The sequence below is a fragment of the Leishmania major genome, chromosome 21, assembly GCF_000002725.2.
Source record: "Leishmania major strain Friedlin complete genome, chromosome 21".
Lineage (NCBI taxonomy): Eukaryota > Euglenozoa > Kinetoplastea > Trypanosomatida > Trypanosomatidae > Leishmania > Leishmania major.
Window position 1 is genome coordinate 111,702 of NC_007262.2, and position 26,317 is coordinate 138,018.

A 26,317-nucleotide genomic window follows, 5' to 3' on the forward strand; every position below is an offset into this window, starting at 1 on the left:
ACATCTCTCTGCATCCGTGTGCATGCTTGCCGGTCTAAAGGACGCGAGCTCGCGTAGGAGCACACGCTACAGCTTCGAAAGCATGAGCAGTCGATGAGCGGACGGGGAGGGGCGGAACGCACCACAGCCGCCGCCGTCGTCGTGACAGGGGCCACCTGTGCATTGATGTGCGCTCGTCACTCCACTCTCTTACGCGAGTTTCTCTCTGCACGCGCGTATGTGTTTGGGCGTGTTTTGTGTCCCTCAACGGCTGCTCTCCATGCGCGCGTGGAGCGCATCGTCGGTGATCACCTTTTCCCTCTGTCTTGTGTATCGCCTTTCATTCTCCCCACGCACAACCCTCCACCCTCGCATCTCCGCGCTCCACCACCGGCACCCCCTCCCCACCCCTTAACTCCACGCACACATGCGTGTGCTGACGCATCAGCCCTCCACCACCCTCTCCTTAGTTCGGTATTTTGCGTAGGTGCACCATTGCTGCTCCTCCTCGCAGGTGTGTGTGTGTGTGTGTGTGTGTGTGTGTGTGTGTGTGTGTCTGTACACGTGCGCACACTTGTCCAACGCCATACACGGCTCATTCACCAAAGAACATACGCAGGCTTCCATCATGCTGCGCGCGACGTCTCGCTTGGGTATCTACGAGTACCAGTTCGGCCAGCCCTCGCTGAAGAACGCCTTCAGCACACGGATCACGCCGGCTGCCAAGGCGCGCAGCCCCGGTGCGGTGCAGTCGACAAAGTTAACGAATGGTGTGCGTGTTGTGTCGCACGATCTCGACGGTCCGGTCACGTCCATTGGCGTTTATGCGGATGCGGGACCGAAGTACGACCCCATCGCCACCCCCGGCCTCAGCTACGTCATGCGCTTCGCCCTGCAGACCTCCAACATGGACAGCTCCCTCTTCCAGATCGACCGCACCATGCGCTCCACCGGCAACGCGTACGGCCATGGCGAGGTGTGCAAGCGCTATCTGAGCTGGAAGGCGGAGGGTCGCCGTGACATGTGGGAGAAGCCGTTTGAGATGCTCGCCACCGGCGTCGTCGCGCCGCGCTTCCACGAGAGCGATATTGAGCGCTTCCGCGACACAATGGACAACCAGCTGGAGGAGATGCGCTGGCAGAACCCTCGCGAATACGCTATCGACCAGCTGGAGACGGTGGCCTTCTACAAGGAGCCGCTCGGGGCGCCGCGCATGGTGCCTCGCATCGCAAACGACCGCTGCAGCCACAAGGCGCTGCTAGACCATTGGGCTGCGAACTTCCAGCCCAGCCGCATCGTCCTGGCTGGTGTGAACGTGCCGCACGACGCCCTGATAGCCGCCTACGAGAAGCTGCCGTACAAGCACTCGGCCGAGGCCCCGCACCACGCACGCGCCGCCGCGCCGAAGCTGTCCCACAGCAACGAAGTGGCCCAGTTCTACGCGGGCCGGCAGAACGTCGAGTACGAGAGCCGCGCCGCTGTCATGGGCACAATGCCCGACATGCAGGCGGAGGTGATCGGTGCCGTCGGCGTGCCAACCCACGGCCGCGACGAAGGTGCCACGCAATATGCGACGGCGCTGGTGACGCGCGAGATCTACGAGGAGGCGATGCGCAGCGCGCATGGCAGCCGCGCCGGCTCGGAGCACTACGGCGCACAGGTCTTCTACCGCCCGTACTCGTCTGCCGGCCTGATCGGCTACACTGTGCGCGGTGCGCCGGCCGAGGTGGCGAAGATGCTTCAGGTCGCCTCCAGCGCCTTCCCGGCCGCCGTCGACGAGGCGGCCGTGAAGCGTGCGGCCCACTGCGCGCACGTGCGCCTGCTGCATGACCAGGTGGAGATGACACGCGACTACTGCGACTTCCTCGCCACATCGCCCAACTCAGTCGAGGAACTTGTGCAGGCGATCAGCGGCGTCACGAAGGCTAACGTGGAGGAGGCGATGAAGAAGATGGTCGCGCAGAAGCCGGCCACGTACGCGACAGGTGACAGCTTCACGTTTCCCATGGTCGCGTCGCTGAAGCACGCTTAAGAGCAGGCAAGGCGAGGTGGGTGTGTGGTAGACATAGTTTTACTTCCTTTATAGTAGTTAGGTGGGCAGCATGGTGAAGTGAAGAGAGGGGGGAGCTGGAGTGGGCTGGGCTAGAGCAGCAACGACGACATGGTAGGAGACGGGGACGAGCAAGAAATGGGGAGGACACAGCTCTGCCTCTTGGCGTGCGTGTGTGTGTGTGGCCGATGGAAGAGTATGGGCAACGGGAGAGGGAGGAGGAGAAGGGTAGCTGCGGTGGCGGAGCGCGTCTCTGGTCCTGTGTCTCACTACCTCCTCCCCCCCCCCTTCATCAGCCGCCCCTCTGGTCATCTCTCGTTCGCTCTCTCTCTCTCACATGTGCCCCTCCCCCCTCCCTCCCTCCGGTGTGCACTGATCAGCATCTTAACCGAAACAGGATCGAATGGGAATCGGTGGGGGGGGGGGGCACAGCGCCCCACTGCCCCTCCTGCCTCCGAGGCAGAATGGAGAAGGCGATACATGGCCGGGGTGCCAAGTCAAGTGATGCGCGAAGGCGAGGCGACGACGTGTCGACCTCCACTCATCACCCCTCCACTCCTCCGTATGGTGTTGGGCATGGGGGGAGCGTGTGCATCGTCCGAGTACGTAGCTATGAGGGCCGTACTCGGTAGTTGTGATGGACTGTGTTGATTGCTTCACCGTACCCCCCCCCCTCTTTACTACCCTCTTGTCTGCACACTCGCGTACAAGAGGCACGCTACGTTGCTCTGTGGTCAAGTCGTGTGTGTGTGTGTGTGTGTGTGTGTTGTCGTCGCTTCGCTGGATGGCGCTGCTCACAAGGTCATGTGTGGGCTTCTTGCTGCCTTCTCTCACACCAACTCCTCCCACCCCACCCCCACCCTTCTCTCTCTCAGCTCCTCTTTTTCCTCGGCGACGGGGCGCGCTGCCTTGTCTCCCTGCCTCATTGTGCCGTCCTCGCACGCCCCCTCGCACTCCTTCGCAGCGCCGTATCTCCCGCTCCCGCCCCCCCCCTGTGTGCGAAGAGCATCTGGAAGGCAACGGGTGAGGCGGTTCTCCGCGCACCGCGCCCCCCCCCCTTTCTTTCGGTGGCGTTTCGCTTCGAGACGCATACACGCAGACAACCACTTCCTCCCCTCCCCTCCCCTCCCCTCCCCTCCCCCCTTCCGCGTTGCCCTTCTTCGACGCCATGTTGCCCCTCACGCCCCTTCGCCATTGCCACTCTCTGCGGCGGTGTGCGGCCGCTGCACCACTGTCGCGGCGATGCACCCTCTTGTCGGCCCTGGCGAAGGGGACGACGTCGACACATGCAAGCGCGTTCCGTACCGCATCCATCACCGAATGCCGCTTCCTGGCGACAGCAACCGGTGTGAACGGCAGCCCCAGCACCGACCCCTCCTCTCTCGGCCCTCCCGTTGAGGTGTCCGACTTGCGTGCGGCGCGTGATGGGCACTTGAAGAAGACGCTCGCCGCGAAGCTCCGGCAGCTAGACGCGATGGAGCGCACCAAGGCCGAGTGTGACGAGATCGCCTTCCACTACCCGGGCGTGCTCATGAAGCAGCTGTTTGCCGCTCTCGTGCTGCAGGCGGCGGTGCTCTTCGACTGGACATACGTCCACTTCGACTGGAACTTCGTCGAGCCCATCACGTACCTCGTCGGGTACAGCGCGACTTGGATCGCCATCGCGTGGTATGGCGCGATGCAGCAAGAGTTCGGCTACGAGTCCCTGCATCGCTTTCTTCAGAACGCCAAGCGTGTGAGGCTCTACAAGGCGCACCAATTCGACCAGCAGGCTTACGAGGCGCTGCGGGTGGAAGTGGCGAAGCTCGACAGGGTGGTGCGTGGATTGGAGGGGTTGTAGATGTGAAGAAGCGCGAGGCAAGTCGTCTTTCTGCTCGCATGTGTCTGTGCGCGTGGCGCACCCACACTCTCCTTTCACCGCTCGGATGTACGGGAACGACCCCCAAGCGAAAAGGGCGTCGTCTATGCGTGTAGCTCTTAAAGGGAGCGGAATGTGGTGTGGAGGGGAACAGTTTGTCACCTCCTCATCCCTCCCGCCTCTCGGCAGCGAGAGCACCTCCTTCCTTCCTTCCCTCAAGGTCTCCGCACACTGCATGCTGTGTGCGTGAGGCTCTCACCGTTGCTGCCCTTCGACTTCCTCAACTGCTGCCCCTCGTCTCTCCACACGCGTCTTGTCCATCTCACAGCTTCCCCTTATACATCCCGCTAAAAACACGACAGTCATCGCAGCCGCAAAACGCGCCCCACACACTCGCGCACGCGCAACTGCTAGAACACCATTAGGGGGCGGCGACGGTGCCTGGCTGTGTCAGTCTGCTGTCACGCACACATCCGTACGCACGTCTTTCTCTCTCTCTCTCTCTCTGTGTGTGTGTGTGTGTCTGTGTGTGTCTCCGAAAGGCGTAACGCACGCACACGCCCGCCATGGCCACCAACTCCGAGCAGTACTGGCGCAGGCAGCTGGTGCAGACGGAGGCCGAGTACGAGCAAATTATTCAGGGCCTGCGTGATGAGGTGGAGCGGCAGCAGCGCCGCTGCGGCGACCTCGTGCACGAGCAGGCGATGCATCGCGCCACGGTTGCCGCCGATATTCGTGACTTCTGTCAGCAGTACGTGGCGAACGCTAATCAGCAGCAGCAGCAGCAGGCGAGGTGGGGGACGGCGGCCACACGGATGCTGCAGGGCGTCAAGAAGGACGCCGACAGTATTCCGCTTCCGGCCCTCTTAACCTTCCTGCACGAGTATAGTCACGGGTTGCTTCAACTCCCCGAGAACCGTCGGAAACGCCTCCGCCAGGACACGCAACTCAGCCCACTGCATCACCGACTGCGCCAACGCATGCTGGCGCATCACCGGCGAACGGGCAGGGAAGATGAGTTGATGGAGGAATGGTGCAGCGGGGAGTACGGCGACGGCAGTGGCGTCATACTGCCGAACATGCCGTCGTTGAGCGCATCATCTCCAGCATGGCCGACGACGGTGCTACCGCGCTACGCGGATCCGGAAGGAAAGCAGCCAATGGTCCCTGCAAACGGAGGAGGTAGCCCTGACGGCGACGGGCCACCATCTCCTCGACGCAGTGGTGTCAACAGCGGGGCGATCGCAGCAGGTGGCGCGGCGGTGCCAACGCGAAAGGCGAGCGCCACCGCGGGTGGTGGTGTCATCAACAGCGGAGGCGAAAGCGGCCCGGTGATGGCTGCCTCAGCGTTCGGCCTTCCCTCACTGTCGCCTCGATAGAGAGACGGCAGCGTTGTCGGAACACGTGTTTGGAGTCGAGAGATGGGATGGGTGCATGGCGCTCTCGTCATTGTTTGTGCCGTCTTTCTCCTTGTGCTTTCCCTCACCTTTGCGTGCACAGGGTCACACACACACACACACACACACACAAGTATAGTGTGCTCGTGCCGTGGCCTGTACCTTCGCTCTCTCACGTCCTCCTGAGAGCTTCCCGACTTTATGTGCTCTACTCCGCCAAGCAACCCTCTTCTCAAGCACATAGACACACAGGCGCGTGCGCAAGCACGGCTTTGCCGCGGTCGCCCCCCCCCCCGCCCACCACCACCACCACCACCACCTCACCCCCACCCTGTGGCCAAGCAGTGCTCATGTGCTGTGCCCAACTTTTCGGCGCAGTGCAGGCGCGTATGTTGCGTATCCGACGAATGTCCTCACCTGCTCAGCCTCCTCTGCCTCCGCACGCCTCTCCTCCTCCTCCGTACGTGCACAGGGACGTGCGCATGTCTCACTCACCAGCGGACAGCACTTTCAAGAGCGGCAGTGATGCCCGTGGCGGTGCGTGGGAGGCCATCATCGATAAGGCCGTCTCCTTCGTCACGGAGTATCTCGCCTCCACCACACGCGAGTTCGACCCGGCAGCACCGCTCTCACAACACATGCTTCACCTCCTTGACCACGGAAGCCTGCGGGACATCTTAGTGGAGCGAAACTACAACGAACTATGTGGGTGCTTCGGGTGCAGCAACAAGCCACGGGGGCTGCTCGCTGCGGGCAGTGGCACGCTGTCTTTCGAGTGGGACTCCTCGCTGTCCTTATCCGCATCAGACGCGGAGGGTGATGATATCACGGACGAAGAGGCTGATGGGCGCAGCCATGGCTCACACAGGCGCGGGCGAGGAGAGACGGCAGACGGCGCAGCGGCAGCGGCACAACCCACCAACGATCAGCCGGGCACAGATGCTGAGGAGATCGTCTACGAGGAGGACTTGTACACGGCAGAGTCTTTCCGACTCGCCCAGCGCCAACGCGCTATGCTGAACCGCATGCAGCGCAAGAAGCTGATGCGGGAGCAGAGGGCGATGCGAGCTGCCGCGACGTCGGATGGTGCGGCTGTGCGACCAGCTCCGGTGGGCCCGGGCGGTACCGCACCGGTGTCCTCGCGCGTACTACGTAACGGCTTGATGGGCGCCAGTTTCCCGCAGCGCTTCTGTAGCCCCGAGTGCGAGGAAACGTACGAGTCAAGCATTATGCGGCGTGTGTCGCCGTACTTTGCATACGACTACCCTTCTGTCTTCGGCGCCATCACGAATTTGTTTCCCAACTTAAGAGTGGCCGCGCTGCAGCAACTCGCTGGCGCGGAGACATTCTCTGCGGGACTGGTGAAGCGTGTCCTGGAGACCCAGCAGCAGGAAGGCGGAGACGCACCGGCTAATGCCTCTGCCTCTGTTTCTGCTGGTCCTGCTGGTGGTGCGCTGAAGCCGGTGCAAGTGGGGGTCTCTCTCGAAAGTAACGAGCTCATCCGCCGAAGCCCGGGCAAGCGCGCGGCGAGAGTTGCGCACAAGGCACGCGGCGTCGGCACGGCAACGCAGATGAATGACGCGTCTTCGGCACCGCTCCTTCGCGCGGTGCTTGAGCAGATGCAAGTGCTTCAGCACGTGTGGAACAACGAAGTGGGGCCGCGCTTGTCGGAGACGCGCCTGTCGCGAATGGCGGATGACGCCGCTACCGCGCCGTCTCCTACGAGTGCAGCCACTGCGGCGAGGTGCTTTGGGTCTGCACAGGTGCCGGCGTCGTTCCCGCCTCGCTCAGTCCTCCGCGGATCGCTGCTGCTACTTGACTTTATCATGAACACGAGCTCCGCACAAACGCGTCGGCTCTTTCACGCGCACTATGCGCGTCATCGTCCCGCGCTGCAGCGGTGCCTCACTGCCGCGGCTTCACCACGCGAAGCCAGGGCAAGCTCGCTCTTCTACAGCGTCTCTGCGGATATCGTCGCTGAGCTGGAGAAACGCAGCGTCGAGGGTTTGGCGGCGGCTGGCGCCGCTGAGGAACCCGTCGGTGGCACGGCTTTCGATGTCGAGAATGAGGGTCTTCGCGTAGACCCGGTGCTGCAGCAGCAGCGCCGCGAGCTGTTCGTCTCGCACATCTTTTCCGAGGATGTGACAGCCATGCTGTCTCGTCTTCTGTTTGTGGACTACACCGTCCTGTCCAGCATGTCTTGGTCGGGCGTGTGGTTCTCTGGTGTATCTCTTCGCCTGCCTGCGGGGCAGCAGAGCAGCAAATGCTCGCTGTTGCGCAGCCTGCAGTTTCCATTCGCCATACCAGCGGTGCTGCTGCAGACTGCAGAGTCGACGCCGGAGGTGCTAGGGCTGGCCATGATTTTCTTAATCGCCGCCGGCTGCTGCTCCGAGGGTGTGTGGCGCGGCTGCATGCGGGAGGAAGTGGCCTTTGACGAGGTCGCAGAGGCGATTGGGCTGACCCGCGACGACATCACCGCAGCGGTGGGGTCGCTGATGTTGGGCGAGGAGGTGTGACGCACACGAGCGTCAGGCTGGTGTGTGGTGTGTGTGTGGACGCTCCTCTGCCTCCCCTTTCTCCTCGACCGGGACGCAGCCCCGCCGACGGCACCGCCAGTGTATCCGCTGCCGTGCAGCTTTTCACGTCGTCTAACTTCTCTTGCCTCTCACAGTTGCGCTCTAACTGGCGATTCAACGCGCATGCACGCAAATCGGCAAATGTCTTCGTGCAGCGATCATACGAGGAGGAGGCGCGGCGAGTGTGCTTGTGCTTCGCGTGGTGCTCACAACCGCAGCCGCGGCCACCATCACGCCTGCCGGCCAAGGTGCGTCTGTCCCGTCCCTCCCTTCCGCTCTGCTTCACTTGACGTGACGTCGTGAGAAATGGAGAGGCGATGGCGTCGACATCACGACATGTCGCACAGCTCTTTAATCCATGCTCTTCCATCTACCCCCTCCCCTCTCCCGACTTACCTGCTCTCATCAGCCAACGTGTAGAAGGTCTGTGTGTGAGTGTGTCATCCCCCTCCCCTCCCCGCCTCAGAAATCAGCAAGACAAATCCACAGCCACCCACGTCCGTATCGCACACCTGAAATTCTGCCACGTTTAGATTCGGCACGAGTGCTCATCACTACTAGCAACTTTTTCCTCTCTCTGTGTGTGTGTGTGTGTGTCTTGCGTTACGAAGAACACACGCGCACACGCACTTGCCTCCGCCCTCGCCCACACCGATACCTCCAGCCATGTTCCACAACAGCTACCAGGCAGGCTTCCTGTCGATCCTTTACAGCATCGGCTCGAAGCCGCTGCAGATTTGGGACTCGCAGGTGCGCAACGGCCACGTCAAGCGCATCACTGACGAGGACATCCAGAGTAGTGTGCTGGAGATTATGGGGAGCAATGTTAGCACGTGCTACATCGTCTGCCCCGCCAACCCGAAGCAGACCCTTGGCATCAAGCTGCCGTTTCTCGTCATGATCATCAAGAACATGAAGAAGTACTTCTCCTTCGAGGTGACCATCCTGGACGACAAGAACATGCGCCGTCGCTTCCGCGCCAGCAACTACCAGAGCACAACGAAGGTTAAGCCATTCATATGCACTATGCCGATGCGCCTCGATGAGGGCTGGAACCAGATCCAGTTCAACCTATCCGATTTCACGCGCCGCGCCTACGGCACGAACTACGTGGAGACGTTGCGGGTGCAGGTGCACGCGAACTGCCGCATCCGCCGCCTGTACTTCAGCGACCGCCTATACGCTGAGGAGGAGCTGCCACCGGAGTTCAAGCTGTTCCTGCCCATCGCCCAGCAGCCTCCAGCGGCTGCGGCGGCGGAGCAGCGAGACATCGAAGCCGCCGACGTGCCGCAGGCTGCTTCCGCGGCCCAGTGAGTCCGTCGCCCCTTCCGGGCCTCGCTGCCCCTGCGCGTTTCTACGTGCATGTGTGTATGTGTGTGTGTGTGTGCGCGCGCGAGGTTCGTGTGTCCCTGTGTTTACTTTGCTTGTCGCCTTTGTTTCTTGCTTCTCTTTCCTGCCCGCCCCACTCCCAAGTTGTGTGGTGGCGGCGTTAGACGGCCCGCCTCCTCCTCCCTCTTCTATGTATTGGTAGTTGATGCTGATGTGATGATGACGAGAGCACACATGGAGGTACATGTGGGCACAGGTGTGTGTGTGTGTGTGTATCGATGTACATCTTCGATTGAAAGGCAAAGGACAGGGAACGCGCAACGCGCAGGAGGAGATCGACCCTGTGCGGAGGCGGTGGTGGCTTCTGCCAGCGGCGTCGCGGACACTGGCAGTCGTTGTCCCCCCCCCGCTCGCTCCCTCCCTCGTACTGCGGACTGTGCTGCTCTGTGCGCCACATGTAGGCGCAGGTCTCTGCGAGCGTAGGCGATGTCGGTGGGGTGCATCAGCAAGCCCCCTTTTTCATTCTCCCCCCCCCGCCCCCGCCCAACCTCCCTCTCAGGTGGGGGTGTGTCTCTCTCTCTCGGGGTCAGTTGCCCCGCAAGTAGTATCACGTCAGCTTCGGCTTCTCTCTCTCCCTCCCTCCTTCTGCATGACTCTCTCGTCTCCGCCAGAGTCCGCTCCTCCACGCACCCTCGCGCATCTCCGACGCACACACACACACACACACAGATACGCAGAGAGGCAACCGAGGGCACGAGTGAAAGTCGCGACACGCGCGCTCGTCCCGCATCTTTGTTGCTTAGCAAGTTGATCGTCGCTGATTGAAGTACACGCACACACGTACATGCGCATATAAAGCGTGCCAAGCGTGTTGGTGCGGCATCACGAAGGCCCTCTTCGAGGGGGGAGAGCGAAGCTCCCGCTCCCTGCCCTACGGACGAAAGAGGGACGCGGGTGTGCGTGGATTGCGTCGAGCACACGTGTCTCGCACACACACACACACACACACACAGAGAGAGAGAGAGAGAGACAGAACGAGGAGGTGGACATCGGTAAGCGTTGCGGTGGCACCCTACGCACGTAGACACTACACGCAGACAGCGAGACACCGCCCGCCCCGCCTATCCGCATGCAGCCGCTCAAGCGTATCCGTCACCCCTCCGGCTCAGAGATCCTCTTCGATGCCAAGTGGCATCAGTACAAGCTGGGCGGCACGGCTTTGCGCTCCGTCTCAAAGCTGCTTGACCGCTTCTTTCCCTTCGACGAGAAGCGCGTGCTGGAGCTGGTCTCCAAGAAGACGGGGCAGCCGGTGGACAAGATCAAGCAGGGCTGGTCGCGGCAGGCCCTCCTCGGCAAGAACGTGCACGAGTTTATCGAGTGCAAGCTGCTCAAGAAACCGCCGCCGACCTTTACGCTGCTGATGAAGCGCAAGCAAGCCCGAGAGGCAGCACGGCCGGCGGACGCGACAGGACCCGCAGCCATCACGACGACACCTCTTGAAGACGAGGTGCTGCACGGAGAGGAGGCTCTCTACCTGCCAGTGGCCGAGATGGCTGTAGAGAAGGTGCTGAGCACCTACGACGTGCTCGGCGCGGAGCAGGTGATTGCAGCACCCGGGTGGGGCATTGCCGGCACGATCGACTTCATGGGCCGAAACCGCCGCACGAACCGCGTGCTCATCGGCGACTGGAAGACGACGGGAAGCGTCACAAGCAACTTTCGCTTTGGTTCGTTTGAAACCGCGTGCCCCGGCGCGCTGCGGCACCTGCCGAACAGCAAGATGTACCGATACGCCATGCAGGTGACCATCTACGGAGAGATCCTAGCCCGGGAACAGTACTTTGAAAAGCAGTTCTTCGACGCGCAGCTGCGAGCGTCGCTCACTGCATCGTTGGCCGTCCCCAGCACGGATGTGACGCCGCCAGCGCCACCGGCGAAGACCAGAGGGCGGCCGAGCAGCCGGGCCGCGGCGCCCGCGAAGTCCGACATCGGAAGCGATGTCGAGAGTCTGCTGAAAACCTTCTACCGCAACAACACCGAGCAGCGCTTCGAGTACGGCATTGTACAGCTGGCCAAGGGAGAGGACGGCGGCGTGGTGGCGGAGTTCAAGGAGGTCACGCCAGAGACGGTGATGCCGCCAGATTGCCCTGAGATGACCTTCGACAGCTTGCTGCAGCGTGTGATGGAAGGGGTTGGGGTTTAGGAGAGAGAAAGCCATGTTTCGGTGTGTTCCCCTTCTCCCCTCACAGATCCTTCCTCTCACACCCACCCGAGCATTCGTATCGTACTCCGCCGCCACAGCTGTAGTACTTCATCTCACTTCAGTCGGGAGTACCGGCAGCTGTGTGTATGTGTGTGTGTGGGGGGGGGGGGGGGGCCTGGGGATGCAGCCGATGGCGAGGGGGTGTGAGATCTTGCCTACCGTTCAGAGCACACAGCGTGACGCTGTGGTGGAGATGTGCGTATGCGCGGGCATTGTTAGCGGGGACGGGAGAGAATGAGAACGCGCAAGGTGCAGAGGTGTGCGTGCTGCTGCACGCTATGTTGTTTCTCCTCACAAGTCGGAAGGCTGAGGATAATGATTGCTGCCCTCCCCCCTCCCTCCCATTTCCGCCACCCTTTCACAGGGCTCATACAGAAAACGGAAAAGGATCGAAGTGGCACGGACGGATGATGCGCTCGGGGCTGTGAGTTTGAGGAAGAGGGGTGAGTGTTCGTGCATATCCTCGGCACATCACCCTCGCACACGGATCTCGTGGCAGTGGACCTGATGGCACCTCTTCTCTATGTGTGTTCGTGTGCGCGAGCGTATGAACGCATTTGTGGCTGACGAGATGTGGATGGCGGCTGCTCTGCACCGCTGTGGGTCTATCTTAAAGCACTGCCATGCATTTGGTGTAGCCTTCAAGAACCTCTCCACTGTTAGTGGCGGTTGCCTCTTCGGTACGACTCTTTCTCTCCCTCCCTCCGCCTCTCCGTGGTCATTGCATGCACGGCCTTCTGGCACATGCAGTCTGTGTTTGATGGCTTTGTTTTACCAGCTTCCCGCGCTGTGTGTCCTTCTGTCTGTATGAGTGCAACAGGTGCCAGCGCTCCCCTCCTCCCTTCGTTTCATCGCTGCGTCCCTCCGCGCAGAGTCGCGTACCCACATCGCTGTACACATACACAACACACACGCCCGCACTCCACAGGCCAAACGGTGCTGCACTCGAGCATCGCAGCAGCAACAACAATATAAAGACCCTTTTCAGGCGCCCCGCCTCAACGTACGGCAACGAGACCAACGGAGGAGGAGGCGTTCGACTTGCACGCCGCTGTTAGTGCGCACTTCAGCAACCCATCACCACCACCACCACCACCACCCCTTTGCACTCCTTAGCTGGGGCTGTCTCTCCTTCACCCCTTGTCCTCTCTAGGTTTGCTGCGGACAGGTGCAGACGCAGACACCATACTATCGTGAAGGCGTGCGCGCATAGATATTAGAGTCACCTCTCCTCCTCTTCCTCCGCCGGCCGCGACCAGTACTCTGGAGTCGTAAGGAAGCAAGCGCCAGCAACTTACACTAGAGGAAAGTCGGCAGCCGCAATCACCTCTCCTGTGCTGCCTCCGCATCCATCTTTGTTGCTGCTGTTTTCCACTATCCGCCACTGCACCGCCCACCGCGACCGCCGTTGCGTTGCGAGTCTGCGAACTACGAAGGCGGTGGAGCAAACCACAGAGAGAGAGAGAGAGACGGAGGCGCACGCGCGCACACACACGCATACGAACTCGCATAAGCCTAGAGCGAAGCGTCCTCTGTCCCTTCCTCGCGGCTCTGTGCTGTGGGCCGCGCCACTCACCGACTCGCTGCTCCGTCTCTGAAAACGTGTATATTTTGCTTTCTGGGGAGAGCACGGGCGGCGGCTCTTCCAAGCTCACACATACGCACACCCTTCTGCTTTGGTGTTGGTCTTTCTCTTCCCCTCCTCTTCTATAATTGCCGCCTGCGCCTGTGTGTGCATCTGTCGCCGTTGTAGTGCTGCCACTGCCTTATCGTCATCTCTTCACGTTTCGCCCTCACACCTTTCTCTCTAGTGCTTGGATTTCGGGTGGAGAGAAAGAGGAGGGGGGTGGCGCGTGCCTGTACGCTACGTTGAGGGGCGTTCGACCGCCGTATCTCCGCCCCGTCACTGTCACGCTCGTCGTGCTGTATCGCGTTGTGCGTCTCGTCGCTGCTGGTTTGGTTTGTTTTTGGTGGGGGGTTCATCGCCATTCTTTTCTTGCTTTCACCATATTTCCTTCACCCTCCCTGCCCTCTGCCCTCGTTGTTATCGCCTCTGGCCCGCTGCAAGCATATTTTTTTCTCTTCGTGTCGGTGCGTGCATCTAACCCTGCCTCGCGCAGGCTGGTGGAAAGTGTATGTTTGTCCGGGTTGTGGCGCCGCTGACCTCATCGCCTCTCCCTCTTTCCGTGTGTTTTTACTCGATTTCGGGTCGGTGTCTTCGTGCCCTCCCGCCTCTTGCTGTTGTGTCTCTTGCGTTGTTTCTTCTTCTGTAGATTGGTGCATCTGCCGCGTGCGCGTGTGCGCGCCGTTGCCTCCCCCCCCCCTTTTTTTCCTTCCCTTGTCGCGGTTTGTCGGCGTTTACATGCTTGTTGGCGTCTCTGCAGTTGTCTCGTTGCGCTCCTCCCCTGCCACCCTCGGACCTTCTCAACCCTCCCCACGGTGTGGGTTGTGGCGTCGCTGTGCGGTAGAAAAACGCGTCGAGAGGAAGAGAGAGCCTCAGAGGCGACAAGGGCACGTCACACGAGCGTCCGTGCAGGGGCGCAGCAGCTCGCGTCGTCTCCCCGTGTGGGCTTTCCCTCACTTTGCTTCGTTCGGACTCCTGCTGAGCTGCGATGGGTAACGAGACGTCCAAGCCCCGCGGCACGGCGTCGGCGAGCAACCCATTTCGCCAGAACTCGCAGTCGGAGGCGGCAGTGGGCTTTGGTGGTGCTGCCGCGGCGACAGAAAAGGCGGGATCGCCAAATGCCGCGAGCACCGCTTCATCAGCCCACAGTCGTCCCATGGCGCTGTCGGCCGAGACGCCACCGTTGAGATCGGCGAGTGGGGCCACGGACACCGTCGGCTCGTCAGTGCCGCGCTACGTGGACGCAAAGAGCATGGTGTACACCCTTCCCTGCTTTACCCCCGATAGGTCGCTGAGCAGCCCGACGAGCGGCGGCGCTGGTGCACGGAGCCAACCGATCGCAATACAGATGGCTGCCTCACAGCAGCTGCCGAGGATGTCCTCCAGCAGTGACTTCCGCGTGGGTGCGCCATCCTCGCCGCTCTCCCCATCCCGCCGGCACTTCTCCACTGCGAATCTGTCGAACACGATGGAGATTCCGACGTACAACACGAGCACCCCCATCGCCGTGGAGGACCTTTCCTGCAGCTCACCCGTGCTCAAATCCTACCGGCAGCACTCCTTCTCTCATTCGAAGCGGGATGCGTGTCTGGCCGACTCCCCCACCTCCCCAGGCATGAGCGTCCACGGCGGTGCATTCCTCAGCACCGGCGCCTCGGAGGCTCCGGTGGCGATGAGCCTGTCCACCTCGTTCTCGTCCGGGGCGGGCGGCGGCTCGACCAGCACGGCGATCCACACAAAGTTCCTCGAGATAACCGGGCACCCGCTGGGCCTGGAGAACTACGGCAACACTTGCTACTGCAACTCCGTCATCCAGCTGATCTACCACTGCGCCCCACTGCGGCTGCGGCTGCTCGAGTTGTACCACGTCTACCTCACCAAGAAGGGCAAGCCCGGCTTCGAGGAGGACACAGTGCTCTTCCAGCTCTGCAGCCTCATCGCCGTGATGCACAAGTCGAACAACCGCACCAAGGACAAGTACCCGCGCGAGAAGATCGCCCCAAAAGACCTGCTGAACTGCGTGCGCGCCAAGAACGAGGACTTCAACAACGACATGCAGCAGGACGCACACGAGTTCACCATGTTTCTGCTGAATGATATCTGGGACACGGAGCAGCGCATCATGGCCGACCCCGCCAACGTGAACCTCTTTCTCAAGTACGAGGCGTCCTTGAAGAAGAAGGGGTCGTTGTCCTTCTCCTGGAAGCACAGCAAGGATAAGCACATCAGCAGCCACAGCCACAAGGAAAACAGGCTCGACAAGACAACCTTGGCAGCGGCCACCAACAGCGACGTCGGCACGAACGGGGGCAAGGCGGTGGATGCACAGCAGCCCTTCAGCGGGGAGCTCACCCCTCTTCAGGTAATCCTGCAAGGCCAGTTCGGCTCCCTCACCGCCTGCCTCGAGTGCGAGAACGTAACCGCCCGAGAAGAGGTCTTCATGGACCTCAGCCTCGAGACGGCACAGGGCACGTCCCTCCTCCGCTGTCTCGACCACTTCGGCGACCCCGAGTACTTCTGGGGGAAGAACAAGCTGCGCTGCGAGGAGTGCAAGATGCCGGTGCGCGCCGCCAAGACGATCCACGTGCAACAGCTGCCGCAGTACGCGCTCCTTATCCACCTGAAGCGCTTCCAGTACGATGTGGAGAAGCAGATCTTCACAAAGAAGGCGGACCACGTCGCACTGCCGATGCAGATGGACGTAGAGGAATACCTGACGGACCCAGAGGTGATTGAGCAGAGCCTGCGCAACAAGCAGGCGCGCACGCAGAAGAACAGCGGCGTTGACGCGGGCAGCAGCACCAGCGGGCACAACAGCAGCGGCAGCGGACAGAAAGACGAGGCGAACGCAACTTCGTCGCCCGACACATTCAAGCCGGCGTCGGAGGAGGTGCGCCGCAAGCTTCGTGGTGTCGCCCGCCACAAGGCGCGCTTCGAGCTGACAGGCTTTGTCGCCCACATTGGCGAGGGACCGAACTCTGGGCACTACTTCACGTGTGTTCGCTACGGTCCTCAGCTGTGGCGCCGCTTCGACGACGAGACTGTGTCAACGATGGCGGAGCGAGATGTGAAGCAGTACTTTGGCGTTCCATCCGACGCTGTCGGCGTAGTCACGACGACGGCCTACATCCTGCTCTACGAGCGCGTTGCGTAGAGTCGCGTGCGCGCTGATGAACAGCCTGTAGACGAGCTCGATGCGCGGGTGTGTATGCGGGTCTGTGGCTGCGCGGGGCCGATGTACGTAGGTGATGACGGCGGAGCTGGAAGGCGTGCGTCGCTGACTGTGGCCCTTGCACGTCCTCGTTGTGTTTCTCAAGTGGTGTGTGTCGCCTCCTCTTTCTGTTTGGCCGCCCTCTCCATTGCGGATGACCACGGCTGCCGCACCTTTATGTGTGCTGCTGCGTGGCTCGGTCCGTGTGCGTGCGTGTGTGCGGGGATGAGTGCTCCAGGACGTTTCTATCTCGCTCCCTGGTGTTGCCGTCTTCGACTGCTTTCCTCGTCTCCTTCGGCCTCGTCTTCCCTCCCTCCTCCCTCTCTCTGCGTGTGTACGTGTGACTATCCGTAGGGAGGAGGAAGGGGGGCACGTGTGCGCCCACCTCATGCTACAATGTGAGGTGCGCCTACGAGCGGTGAGTGATGCCGCATCCCCGCCTCTCGTCTTCTTCTCTCCCGCGGCTGGCACGTGTGAGATCAGCCCCCACCCCACCCCCTCCGTTACGACGAGAAGGCGTTTGCTTTGCCGGGGGTGGTGCGCAGAGAGCGGGTTCGTGGCCCCTCCGATGTGGGCGGGGCCACGCGTGCGTCGGCGCCGTCCTCCCCTGTGCCCCTCACGGAGCTCTTTTATGCTCGCCTGTCGCACCCCGCAGCCGGGAAGCTCGATGGGCGCTTGTCTGCTCTGCTCTGCTCTCTTCCCCCCACCGCGCTGCCTCGCACGGCGTGGGCGCGTTGCCCTCTTGTGGGCGGCCTCCGCCATGCGTGTCGGGCCCGCTTCCGGCCGCGGCGTTCGGGTATGTAAATACAGACATGTGTATGTGTGCGCGGTAGCTCTCTTCCACCCCCTCCCTCCTATGCCGGGGGGATGCCACCTGCTTTTACGGCCTTGTCTGCCCGTTCAAGGCAGCCCCACCCTGACCAGCCTCCATCACGTCCGCCACCGGGTGCGAGACAGCGGATGAGAGGAGGGGGTGGGTGGGCCCTGCGCTGTCACCGACTTTGACAAGCAGCTAAGCAGCGATTCCGCAAAGGCGGCCCACAGCGGTCCTCTCCCTCCCTCCGCCCCTAGCGGGCGACGCCCACAACAGGCCAGGGGAAGGAGGGGTGTCGAGCCCCGCACCGCTCCAACTCACTCTAAACTGCCTTCTCTTCCTTCCTACCGACTCTCTCTCTCTCTCTCTGACCTCACATCAGCGAGGGCAGGAAGTGGCCACCCATGCACAGACGCGTCGGCGCATGCGTCGGGGACACCTCGTGCATGCGTACAAGTGTCTGAATTTTCACTCCTGTTGTGCGACGTCCAAGCGCCCCTGCGGTGAGGGAGGAGGAAGAGGAGAAAGTGGGGGCGTGCACGATGCCTTGTTCGCTCTCTTCCCCTCTCCCATCTGTTTTTTCGTCCTGCCAGGTGTACTCTATCCAGTGTATACACAGTACTCACAATGCCACCCAACAACAGCGTGCGCGCCCCCATCACCATCATCACACCTTCGCCAACCAGGACACTTCACCTCTTTCCTGTTTCCTCCCTCTCTGTGTTGTCCTGTCGTGCATGAGACGCTTGTCGATGGCTCCTTTTCTTTGGCGACACAGACACACAACGTTTCCGCCTTCTCTGCGCCTCCCTCGCCTGTCTGTTGGGCCACGGCTATGTCTGTGTAGGTGGGGGGGGGGGGGGGGTGGATGTGCACCTTCCCCTTCCCCGCCCGCCCGTTGCTTCTCTGTGCGTGTTCGCCTTCGCTCTGTTTTGCTTTTTTGTGTGACTTCGACTGTACTCCGCGGCTCCCCCTCGTCTTTTGGTCGCCCCGCTCTGCGCGCGCGTCCCCCCTCTCTCTCCCCCCCCCACACACACACACGCCGCCCGTTGATGTTGTTCGTGTCTCCTTGTCCTTCGGTTTCTCTCTGCTCGTATATGCTGAAGCTGCTACATGGTGGGTCATTGCTGGTGTGTCTCTCTGAGTCGGTGGGCGTAAGTTGATGTCGTCGTGGTGAAGGGGGGAGGGGGGACCATGGATGACATGCTCATCCCTCTCCCCCCTCCTGTCTGTGTCGCGCACCCGGTCATCTCTGCCCCCTTCTCATCGTAGTGTGGGCGTTCGTGTCTCTGTCTGTGCTCTTGCTGCGCTGTTCCTTGTCACTCTGCATTGGCGGAAAGGAGTTTCTCGTAGAGTTCACAGAAACGCAACGAGAGCCACCTCATTTTGCCCTCTTTTCGCGGCATGGCCCTCCCTCTTCGCAGCGCTGCTGGTGATGCATTGTGCGGCACTCGTCGTGCTGGTTTTATCGTGGGTGGCTCGGCGTGGGAGATGTCGCACCGCCGTCGTCGAGCGGCTTCCTTGTAGCTCCCGCATTCACCGCTCCGGAGGTCTCCTCTCGGCATTTCGCTTGCACCCTCTCTCACCCTTTCTCTTCGACGTGCTGTCTTGTGCCTCACATGGGCGATCATCACAGCGCACAGAGACGGCCCCATCGCGCCTCGTGCTCCGGTCTGCTGCCGTTGCTTCCCCGACGCCACCGACAGATAAGCGGTCTTGCACCTAACACTGGCGCAGTCCTACCGAGCGGGCGGCAGTGAGGGAGCGAGAGGCGCAAGCGCACAGCAGCACGCCCGCCGCCTGCCACCCCCGCAGAGATCTGAAGCATGTGGTCCCTACTCCGCCCAAGCCCCGTCATTGCCTCCTCCATATTGACAGCAGCCGCTGCAAGGGGTGAGTGCCGATACCCCGTCGGTGACATCGCTCGAGGCACCATCGTGATTCACGTTTGCCTCCGCCACTATCACGGCTACTCCGATGGGCAGCGCACGCCGCATGGGCAGCGAAGCGCCTCCTCTGCGCTTGCCACCGACGGTAGGGGTCGCCGGGATCATGGCCCGGCGCGTTCGCCGTCCGCGCCCCCGCAGCTGCAGCAGTATCGAAGCCAGCAGCGGAGAGGCACGTCGCTTGCGGCGGCCGAGGCGGCCTCCACCGACCTGGTCACAACCCGCTCTACCTTTTGGTCGCAGCCCGTGAAACATGTGTCAGCCGCCACGTTGAAGCAGCAGCACACACTCGAGCGCGCACAGGACAAGAAGTCGCGGTTCCTCGTACGCAGAAGCATCCGCGAAGATGGTGTCATCTCGAACCTCTTTCCTCTCAACTTTCGTGTCGCAGATGCGTCGCACCCAGACAGCCACCGTGGCGCCCCACCGACGGGCACGCACGTTTACATCTACGAGGTGTACGTGACGCGGTTGATGGCGACACAGCGGGGAGGCAGCGCTGCGAGGGGCTCCCCTTCGGTGACTGGTGCGGGGGCACGCGGCAAGGCCAGAGCCGGTGCCGCCGCGATAGCGGCGGCCATTGGCGGCGTGCAGGCGGGTGGACTGGCGTCGGTGGAGCGGCGTGTTTCGCCTGGACGCGCGTGGAGAGCGGTGGAGCGGTTTCTGCGCCACAGATATGCCGGGGCAGCCGCGGCGTTACTGCCGCCGTTGGTGCAGCTGAATAGCAAGGTGTACGCTGCGGCCCCCCTCCCAGCCGATGCACTAGTGCTACCGAGAGCATACTTCGATATCGGCTGGCAGACGGCGGTGCTACGCCTGCAGCGCCGCTGCCGCTTTACTGAACTGCCCCCGAGCGAGCTGCAGATGCTGCTGAACAAGATCGTTCCCGAGGTGGCACGTACATCTCACCGCGAACAGCGACAGAGGGTGGACGCCACACCAGCCTTCCTCGAGGTGGTCCGGGAGAAGGCCGGCAAGCTGGTGTGCACGACGCAGGGCGTGTCAGCTGGCGGGTTGCGGCTGTATCAAGGTGTACTGGTGCAGGCCATCTTTGTGGACAGCTCGGCTGCGCTCGACCCCAACGCGGCAGACGCGAGGGAGGGTCAGGTGGCGGGAGAAGCACACACGTGCAGCCTTGCGTCAGCCAAGACAAGTGCCGGTAGCGGCACCAAACCCTCCACTGATGCGGACGCCTGCCCCATTGCCACTCGCCACCTCGGCGACACACCGGTGGGCCTTACGGACGCCGCAGCGGCGGTGCACTTCCAGGTGGTCGCATTCCTTCGCCCCTTTGCCTATCGGGGCACTCATGCCGAGAGCTACCGCATCCGCGATGCCTCAGGCGTGTACTTGGCCTCCCTCTGGGCCCCCGCACAACCACGCTCGCTGACCGTCGGCGCGGTCTACGCAGCTGCCCCAGTGCGCATTCGCGAATTTGCGGAGCGCGGCAGTGCCCGGCTCATCGAATTCCTCGATGACACCACTCTCACCCTCCTCTCTGCCAGCACCGCCACGGCGCCAGCCAGCCTCAGCAGCGGCAGCGCCACGGCGCAGCCCTTCTCGCCACGCAGCGACAGCGGTGACGGCGGTAACGGCGGCGCCGCATCGGAGGCGAGTCGTCTCCCAGGTCAGCTGAGCCTGAAGATCGACACAAGAGGCACGATCGCGTCGGAGGTGTCCCTTTGGGAAGAGGTGCTGCAGCACTTCGGCCACGGCCCGTACGACGAGGCGGCCCAGCAGCGCCTCCGCAAGTCCGTCCAAGGCATCCCTGTCGTCATCTCCTACTCGCTGCGTCAGAGCATCGTGCGCGACGTCCGCTTCGACAGCGACGCGCTGCTGGCTGCCGCCTCTCATACGCACAACCTCGCCGCCGCCGAGGAGGGCAGGGGGCAATCGGTAGGTGCGCCCCACTCCTCTTCTCCAAACGGCGACGCCGTGGCACACGACCGGGCACGTGAGCGCTTGAGTGCGCCGGTGCTGTGCGTACGAGAGCCGCGCCTTGTGCCACTCATGCCGCGCCTCGACTCGCAGCAGCCGTGCGCCATTCTCGATGATCACACCATTGTGCCGCTTCAGGTCTTGCACTGCTGCTTCGATCCTCGCATGCGTAGCTGGCAGAGTATCGGCGTTTCCGCGCTGTCCCTCATGCCACGGCAGCGCCGCGCGCTGCTGGAGTCGATTCGCGCGCTGCTCGCGAACGGCCTGCAGCGGTGGGGCATTGATCTGTCGGCCAACCCCTATCGGACCAAGGCACTCTCGCTCCTGCCGGCCCCCACGAAGTGTGTCGTGCCGCAGCGACGCCCGGCCACCGGGTTCGCGAATCCAGCGGCCGTGGGCTTTCCAACCACCATCGTCGTCATTGGCGTCACCGGACCACGATGCACGGCGGAGCAGTCGCGGCGCATCAGCCTCACCGCTCAGCACTTGGCGCACTACTTTCGCACGAAATTCGTGGCAACCCTAGCGGACGAAGGCGCTGCCGTCCAGTACGTGCACGAGCAGCTCATGTACACGCCGGCTGCCGTTGCTGCCCCAACCGGTCAGCCGACCGCCTCGCTGAAGGACCCGAATGCGTCTGTGATCCTCATCACCAACGAAATGGACACACGCGCGACGCGGTGGCTCAAAGTGGAATGCATGTGCCGTGGGGCACACTTTATCGCCATTCCCGCGTCGTCAAACCCGAAGAAGCTCAACCTTGTCGGCGCGCAGCTGCGGATGCGTATCGCGACTCAGTTCGAACTGAACCCGCTACGCGGCGTCGACCTGCGCGGGGAGCTGCCTGTGCTGGGCCACCGTCACGTGCTCGTCATCGGGGTGGACTCGTGCCACACGAACACGCACAGCGTCGGCACGATCGTCGGCATCCTCAGCACCCCGACGGAAAGCAAACTGCTGTCTTACTTTTGGCGGCACGATGCACGCGGGCGCGAGGCGCAGCACGTCGCAAAACACTTCCGCGGTATTTTGGCCAGCGCCGTGGCGCTGTCCGGCAGGGTGGACGAGGTGGTGGTCTTCCAAGATGGCGACGTCTTCAGCGAGCTGGTTGGGGTCAAGGAGGAGCTCACGATGCAGGTGCCCAACTGCGGCCTTACCTTCATGTGCTTGCACAAGCGTTGCAACGTGCGCTTCATGCACGCCTCGCCAGGGCGAGACGGCAGCAGCGCGACGCGCAGTCAAGCGTCCGCTGCTGCCACTGCAAGCAACGATGTCGAGAAGGATGATCGGGACACAAACGACTTCCGTGAGGACAACAACCTTCACAACCTCGTGAAGGGAGTTGTTATCCCCGCTCTGGCGCCAGTGCCGCTGCACCATCAACTCGCCGCCAACTCCTTTTACCTACAAGCGCACGAGTCGTCCATGTCGACGGCGCGGATCGTGCAGTACACGGTCCACCACGTAAGCCCGTCCCTCGACGTAACAGATGTGCAGCAGATCGCCAACATCATGGCCAATGTGCTGGCGCCGCAGGCAACAAAGCTGCCCATGTCCACCCGATGTGCGCACCGGCTGGCTGCTCAAGCGGAGCGCCTGCTCGACGCAGTGCCGCAGCTCACGGCGGACATGATTCCGCGGCCACTGTGCAACCGCCTGTGGTTTCTCTAGCGGTACGTGGCGGTCTCACCGCGTGCACACACACACACGCACAATAGAAGGCCACACAGACATGCGCACACTCGTCAACGAGCCGTCTGATGGCTCCTTATTTGATGATGGGGTCCTTGCTGAAGCGTGGGGTGCGTACTTCAGCGCTGCCTCAACGATGTTGGGGATCGCCCATGTCTTGCTTGCATGTGTGTGTGTGTGTGTGTGTGTGTGTGTGTGTGTGTGTGCCCATCTTACTTCTGCCCCCTTGTGGTGCTGCTGCTGTTCTGCTCTGCTCTTCTCTCTCACCCCGCTTTATTGTTTCGCTGATTTCGTTGTTGATGGCATCACTTTCCATGCACGTGTGTGTGTGTGTGTGTGTGTGTGTGTGTGTGTGCTCATCGTTGTCGCCGTTGACCCCCTCCTTCTATCCGCCCACGCGCATAGAAACAACACACCCATGCACGAACGCGCAGACACACACACACGCAGCTCAGAATTCGCCAGTGCAGTCATCGCTGTACAGCTCCACGTCGCCCCTTGCGTGTGTGTGTGTGTGGGTGTGTGGGTTTGTGGGTGGGTGGGTGAGTAGGTGTGTGCGATGCTTTTTTCTTCGCCAGATGACCACGCATGCAGAGACGCGATGTTGTATTGCAGACACGTGCACACAGACAAGGTAAGAGAGAGAGAGAGAGGGAGGCAAGCACCGTTGCAGTAGCCGCCGCCTCCCCTCCCTTCCCTTCCCTTCCCTTCCGCGGTGCCCCTCTTCCCCAAAAGAAAACGAAGGCAAACCAACTCTGCAGAACGCGGAACCATGTGGAGGTGAGCGGTTGGGACAGGCCGCCGTAGGGATGCGTTGGTATCTGCCGCCGCCTTCTTTTAGGTGGCACCCACACACCCCGCGCTAGCACCTGGAGCGGGAGCGGCACACAGCGCACTCGCATCCCTCCTCTTATTATCTTCCATCTCACCTTCGACTCGCTCGATCACTCTCTCTCTCTCTCACTCTTCCTGCGTTGCACGACCCAACGGGCCACGACGCAGATGTGGGCAGTGTATGGGTGTCACTGTTCTGCACGTCGGCAGCTCACTGTGCCCTCTTCTTCTCCTCTTCCAGCGCTTCTCTTTGATCGGATATCCACACACACACACACACACACACACACACACACAGACACACAGACACACACATGTGTGTGTGTGTAGGCGAGGCACGCGCACACACACGTCATGCTTTGCGGATCCCGGACGCTGCACCGATGTGCGTGTGCACCGGCTCTCGTGACAAGGGGCGCACTGAACACGGCAGTCTCATGGACATTGTCTCACACCCTTGCCTTGTCTGCCTCCCTGCGGCGGTGTAGTTGTACGGCCAGGAGTACTAGCAATCCAGAGCGTTGCGCGGGCAGCGCTGACGCCGAGAACGCCTCCTCGGCGAGTGCATCGGCGCCCAACTCCTCTACAGCGGGGACGACCGCACCCAAGCGTCGAGTGCAGATAGCGGTGGTGGGCAGTGGGCCCAGCGGCTGTTTCGTTGCCAGCCACCTTGTCAAGAAGCACCTCGAGTTGCACGTGGACATCTTTGAGCGGCTGCCAGTGCCGTTTGGTCTATGCCGCTACGGTGTGTCGCCGGATCACCCGGACGTGAAAAACGTGGAGAAGCAGTTCATGGATCTCTTCCAGAGCGGGCGCGTGACGTGGGTCGGGAACGTGTCCATTGGGAAAGAGATCCCGCTGCAGGCGCTGCTGGCGCACTACGCGGCGGTGGTGTTCGCGACCGGCGCGGACGGGTCAAAGAAACTACGTATCCCGGGCGAGGACCTCGGCGGCGTCATTTCCGCCCGCAGCTTTGTGGAGTACTACAACACCCTTCCGTTTCCGTACGGCTCGCCGCACTTCTGCCCCTTCGATCTTGACCGCACAAAGCGCGTCGTCGTCATCGGGAACGGCAACGTGGCGATGGACGTGGTGCGGGTGCTCGGCGGGTCGTACAAGTACTTCTCTCCAACCGATATGAACTGTGTTTGCATCAAGGAGCTCATGAAGAATCGAATCGAGCACATCAGCGTGGTGGCCCGCCGCGGCGTTGAGCACTCGGCGTTCGCCACCGCCGAGTTCCGCGAGATCACCAAGTATCAGGAACACCATGTGAAAGTCGAGGTGGACCACTTCGACCTCGGCGCGGCGGTGGCGGCAATGCCAGCCGGAAAGGTCATGCGTGCGCACAAGCGCATGATGGAGCTCGTGCATCGATATGCGCTGACCAGCGAAGAAACAGCCGCCGAAGCGGCGCAGCTGGCAACGGATGCGCAGGGCGTGCCACTTCCGAGCGCTGCCGCTTCGCCTGCAGAGCCGTCTGCGACGACGACAGCATCGGAATACGGAATGGGCCGCCCACAACGCGGCAACCGTGGGTCGTGCTGCATTCGCTTTCGATACAACCTCACGCCGATCGCCATCCTGCCCAGCCGCCACCGCAAGAACTACGTTGGTGGGGTTCTCTTCAAGAGGACGCGTGCCGAGGCACCGGGCAAGGCAGCAGAAGACGAGGGTGAGTACTGCATCGTGCCGTGCGACCTCGTCATGACCTCCATCGGTTACCACTCTGACAGCATTGCCGGCGTCCCGTTCGACGACCGCACCGGTGTCATCGACAACGAGAAGGGGCGCGTGAAGGGCATGCCGCGTGTGTACTGCGCCGGCTGGGCCAAGAACGGTGCCAAGGGCATCATCCTCCACTCCGTCGTCGATGCGCAAGAGACGGCAGGGACTATTCTGGCGGACATGGAGGTAGGCGTCATCCCGACGGAGCCGACAGCGCAGTCGGAGGAGGCCGAAGGAACCGCAGCGGCGGTCGGGTCCTCGTCAGCAAGCGCGGCCGAAGCCGAGTTGGTGGAGGTGCTGTCCTTTGAAAACGGCCACTCGACGCCGCACCGACAGGCGGCCGGCGCTGCCACCACAACAATGTACGGCAAGTACGGTCTCGTCGACTACTTCGTCACCAAAAAGCTTCAGCCCGTGTCCATTGCGGGCCTGCAGCGCGTCTTGCACGTCGAGCACCAACGTGGTGTCGACCTCGGCAAGAAGGCAGAGAAGATCAGCACGGTGCGCGACATGCTCGACGTGGCCCTCGGTGGTGACGTGGGCAAGAAGGCTGACGAGCGCATCCGCGGCATCACCCCTGCCCGCTCTGACGCGATGCTGTACCTGAAGGAGCTGCTGGATGACGATACGGACTTGAGGGCGCTTGCTCGCCAGGTTGCGCGGGATGTACCGCACAAGCTTGCCCAGCAGCATCCGCTCGGCAGCATCGCACCTGGACAGCTTTAGGCCTCCATCTGTCTTTGATGAGACGTCGAACGCGTTGTTGGGCGCTGTTCGGTGACCTTCTTCCTTTATCTATATCTCTTGCACTACCGCACGAACGACAAGGCTACGGGCGGGACGTGGCCACTGACAGCACCGCGTAGAACGTAGACGTGCAGCACGTGTATGTTTCTGTGTGTGTGTGTGTGTGTGTGTGTGTGTGTGTGTGTGTTTGCGCATGCGTCCACATCTCGCCCTTCTTTTCCGGAAGGTGAGTCCACACGGAGCAGCGACGCGACGCCAGGTATTGGCCTGTGTGTTGTTGCGTGGAGGGGGCACTTTCCTCGCGGTCGCGCCGGTACGTGTGACCTCGATG

At 62.0% G+C, this 26,317-nt stretch overlaps 9 protein-coding genes across 9 annotated transcripts; all 9 read left to right on the forward strand.

Moving 5' to 3' along the window:
* Window positions 1–607: 607 nt before the first annotated feature.
* LMJF_21_0340 (metallo-peptidase, Clan ME, Family M16) lies at window positions 608–2,011 on the forward strand (the record flags this gene model as incomplete). The annotated part of the gene is made up of 1 exon (XM_001682915.1): window positions 608–2,011. The coding sequence occupies one exon, from the start codon at window positions 608–610 to the stop codon at window positions 2,009–2,011; it is 1,404 nt and encodes a 467-aa protein (XP_001682967.1).
* Window positions 2,012–3,503: 1,492 nt separating this feature from the next.
* LMJF_21_0350 (conserved hypothetical protein) lies at window positions 3,504–3,869 on the forward strand (the record flags this gene model as incomplete). Its single annotated transcript, XM_001682916.1, has 1 exon — window positions 3,504–3,869. One exon carries the CDS (start codon window positions 3,504–3,506, stop codon window positions 3,867–3,869), a length of 366 nt encoding a protein of 121 aa, XP_001682968.1.
* Window positions 3,870–4,453: 584 nt separating this feature from the next.
* LMJF_21_0360 (conserved hypothetical protein) lies at window positions 4,454–5,266 on the forward strand (the record flags this gene model as incomplete). The annotated part of the gene is made up of 1 exon (XM_001682917.1): window positions 4,454–5,266. The coding sequence occupies one exon, from the start codon at window positions 4,454–4,456 to the stop codon at window positions 5,264–5,266; it is 813 nt and encodes a 270-aa protein (XP_001682969.1).
* A 368-nt stretch (window positions 5,267–5,634) lies between these two features.
* Window positions 5,635–7,800, forward strand: LMJF_21_0370 (conserved hypothetical protein; the record flags this gene model as incomplete). Its single annotated transcript, XM_001682918.1, has 1 exon — window positions 5,635–7,800. The coding sequence occupies one exon, from the start codon at window positions 5,635–5,637 to the stop codon at window positions 7,798–7,800; it is 2,166 nt and encodes a 721-aa protein (XP_001682970.1).
* A 726-nt stretch (window positions 7,801–8,526) lies between these two features.
* On the forward strand, window positions 8,527–9,174 carry LMJF_21_0380 (conserved hypothetical protein; the record flags this gene model as incomplete). The annotated part of the gene is made up of 1 exon (XM_001682919.1): window positions 8,527–9,174. The coding sequence occupies one exon, from the start codon at window positions 8,527–8,529 to the stop codon at window positions 9,172–9,174; it is 648 nt and encodes a 215-aa protein (XP_001682971.1).
* A 1,144-nt stretch (window positions 9,175–10,318) lies between these two features.
* Window positions 10,319–11,392, forward strand: LMJF_21_0390 (conserved hypothetical protein; the record flags this gene model as incomplete). Its single annotated transcript, XM_001682920.1, has 1 exon — window positions 10,319–11,392. The coding sequence occupies one exon, from the start codon at window positions 10,319–10,321 to the stop codon at window positions 11,390–11,392; it is 1,074 nt and encodes a 357-aa protein (XP_001682972.1).
* Window positions 11,393–14,232: 2,840 nt separating this feature from the next.
* On the forward strand, window positions 14,233–16,230 carry LMJF_21_0400 (putative ubiquitin hydrolase; the record flags this gene model as incomplete). Its single annotated transcript, XM_001682921.1, has 1 exon — window positions 14,233–16,230. One exon carries the CDS (start codon window positions 14,233–14,235, stop codon window positions 16,228–16,230), a length of 1,998 nt encoding a protein of 665 aa, XP_001682973.1.
* A 2,697-nt stretch (window positions 16,231–18,927) lies between these two features.
* Window positions 18,928–22,656, forward strand: LMJF_21_0410 (putative argonaut-like protein; the record flags this gene model as incomplete). The annotated part of the gene is made up of 1 exon (XM_001682922.1): window positions 18,928–22,656. The coding sequence occupies one exon, from the start codon at window positions 18,928–18,930 to the stop codon at window positions 22,654–22,656; it is 3,729 nt and encodes a 1,242-aa protein (XP_001682974.1).
* Window positions 22,657–23,865: 1,209 nt separating this feature from the next.
* On the forward strand, window positions 23,866–25,965 carry LMJF_21_0420 (ferredoxin NADP+ reductase-like protein; the record flags this gene model as incomplete). The annotated part of the gene is made up of 1 exon (XM_001682923.1): window positions 23,866–25,965. One exon carries the CDS (start codon window positions 23,866–23,868, stop codon window positions 25,963–25,965), a length of 2,100 nt encoding a protein of 699 aa, XP_001682975.1.
* Window positions 25,966–26,317: the final 352 nt, after the last annotated feature.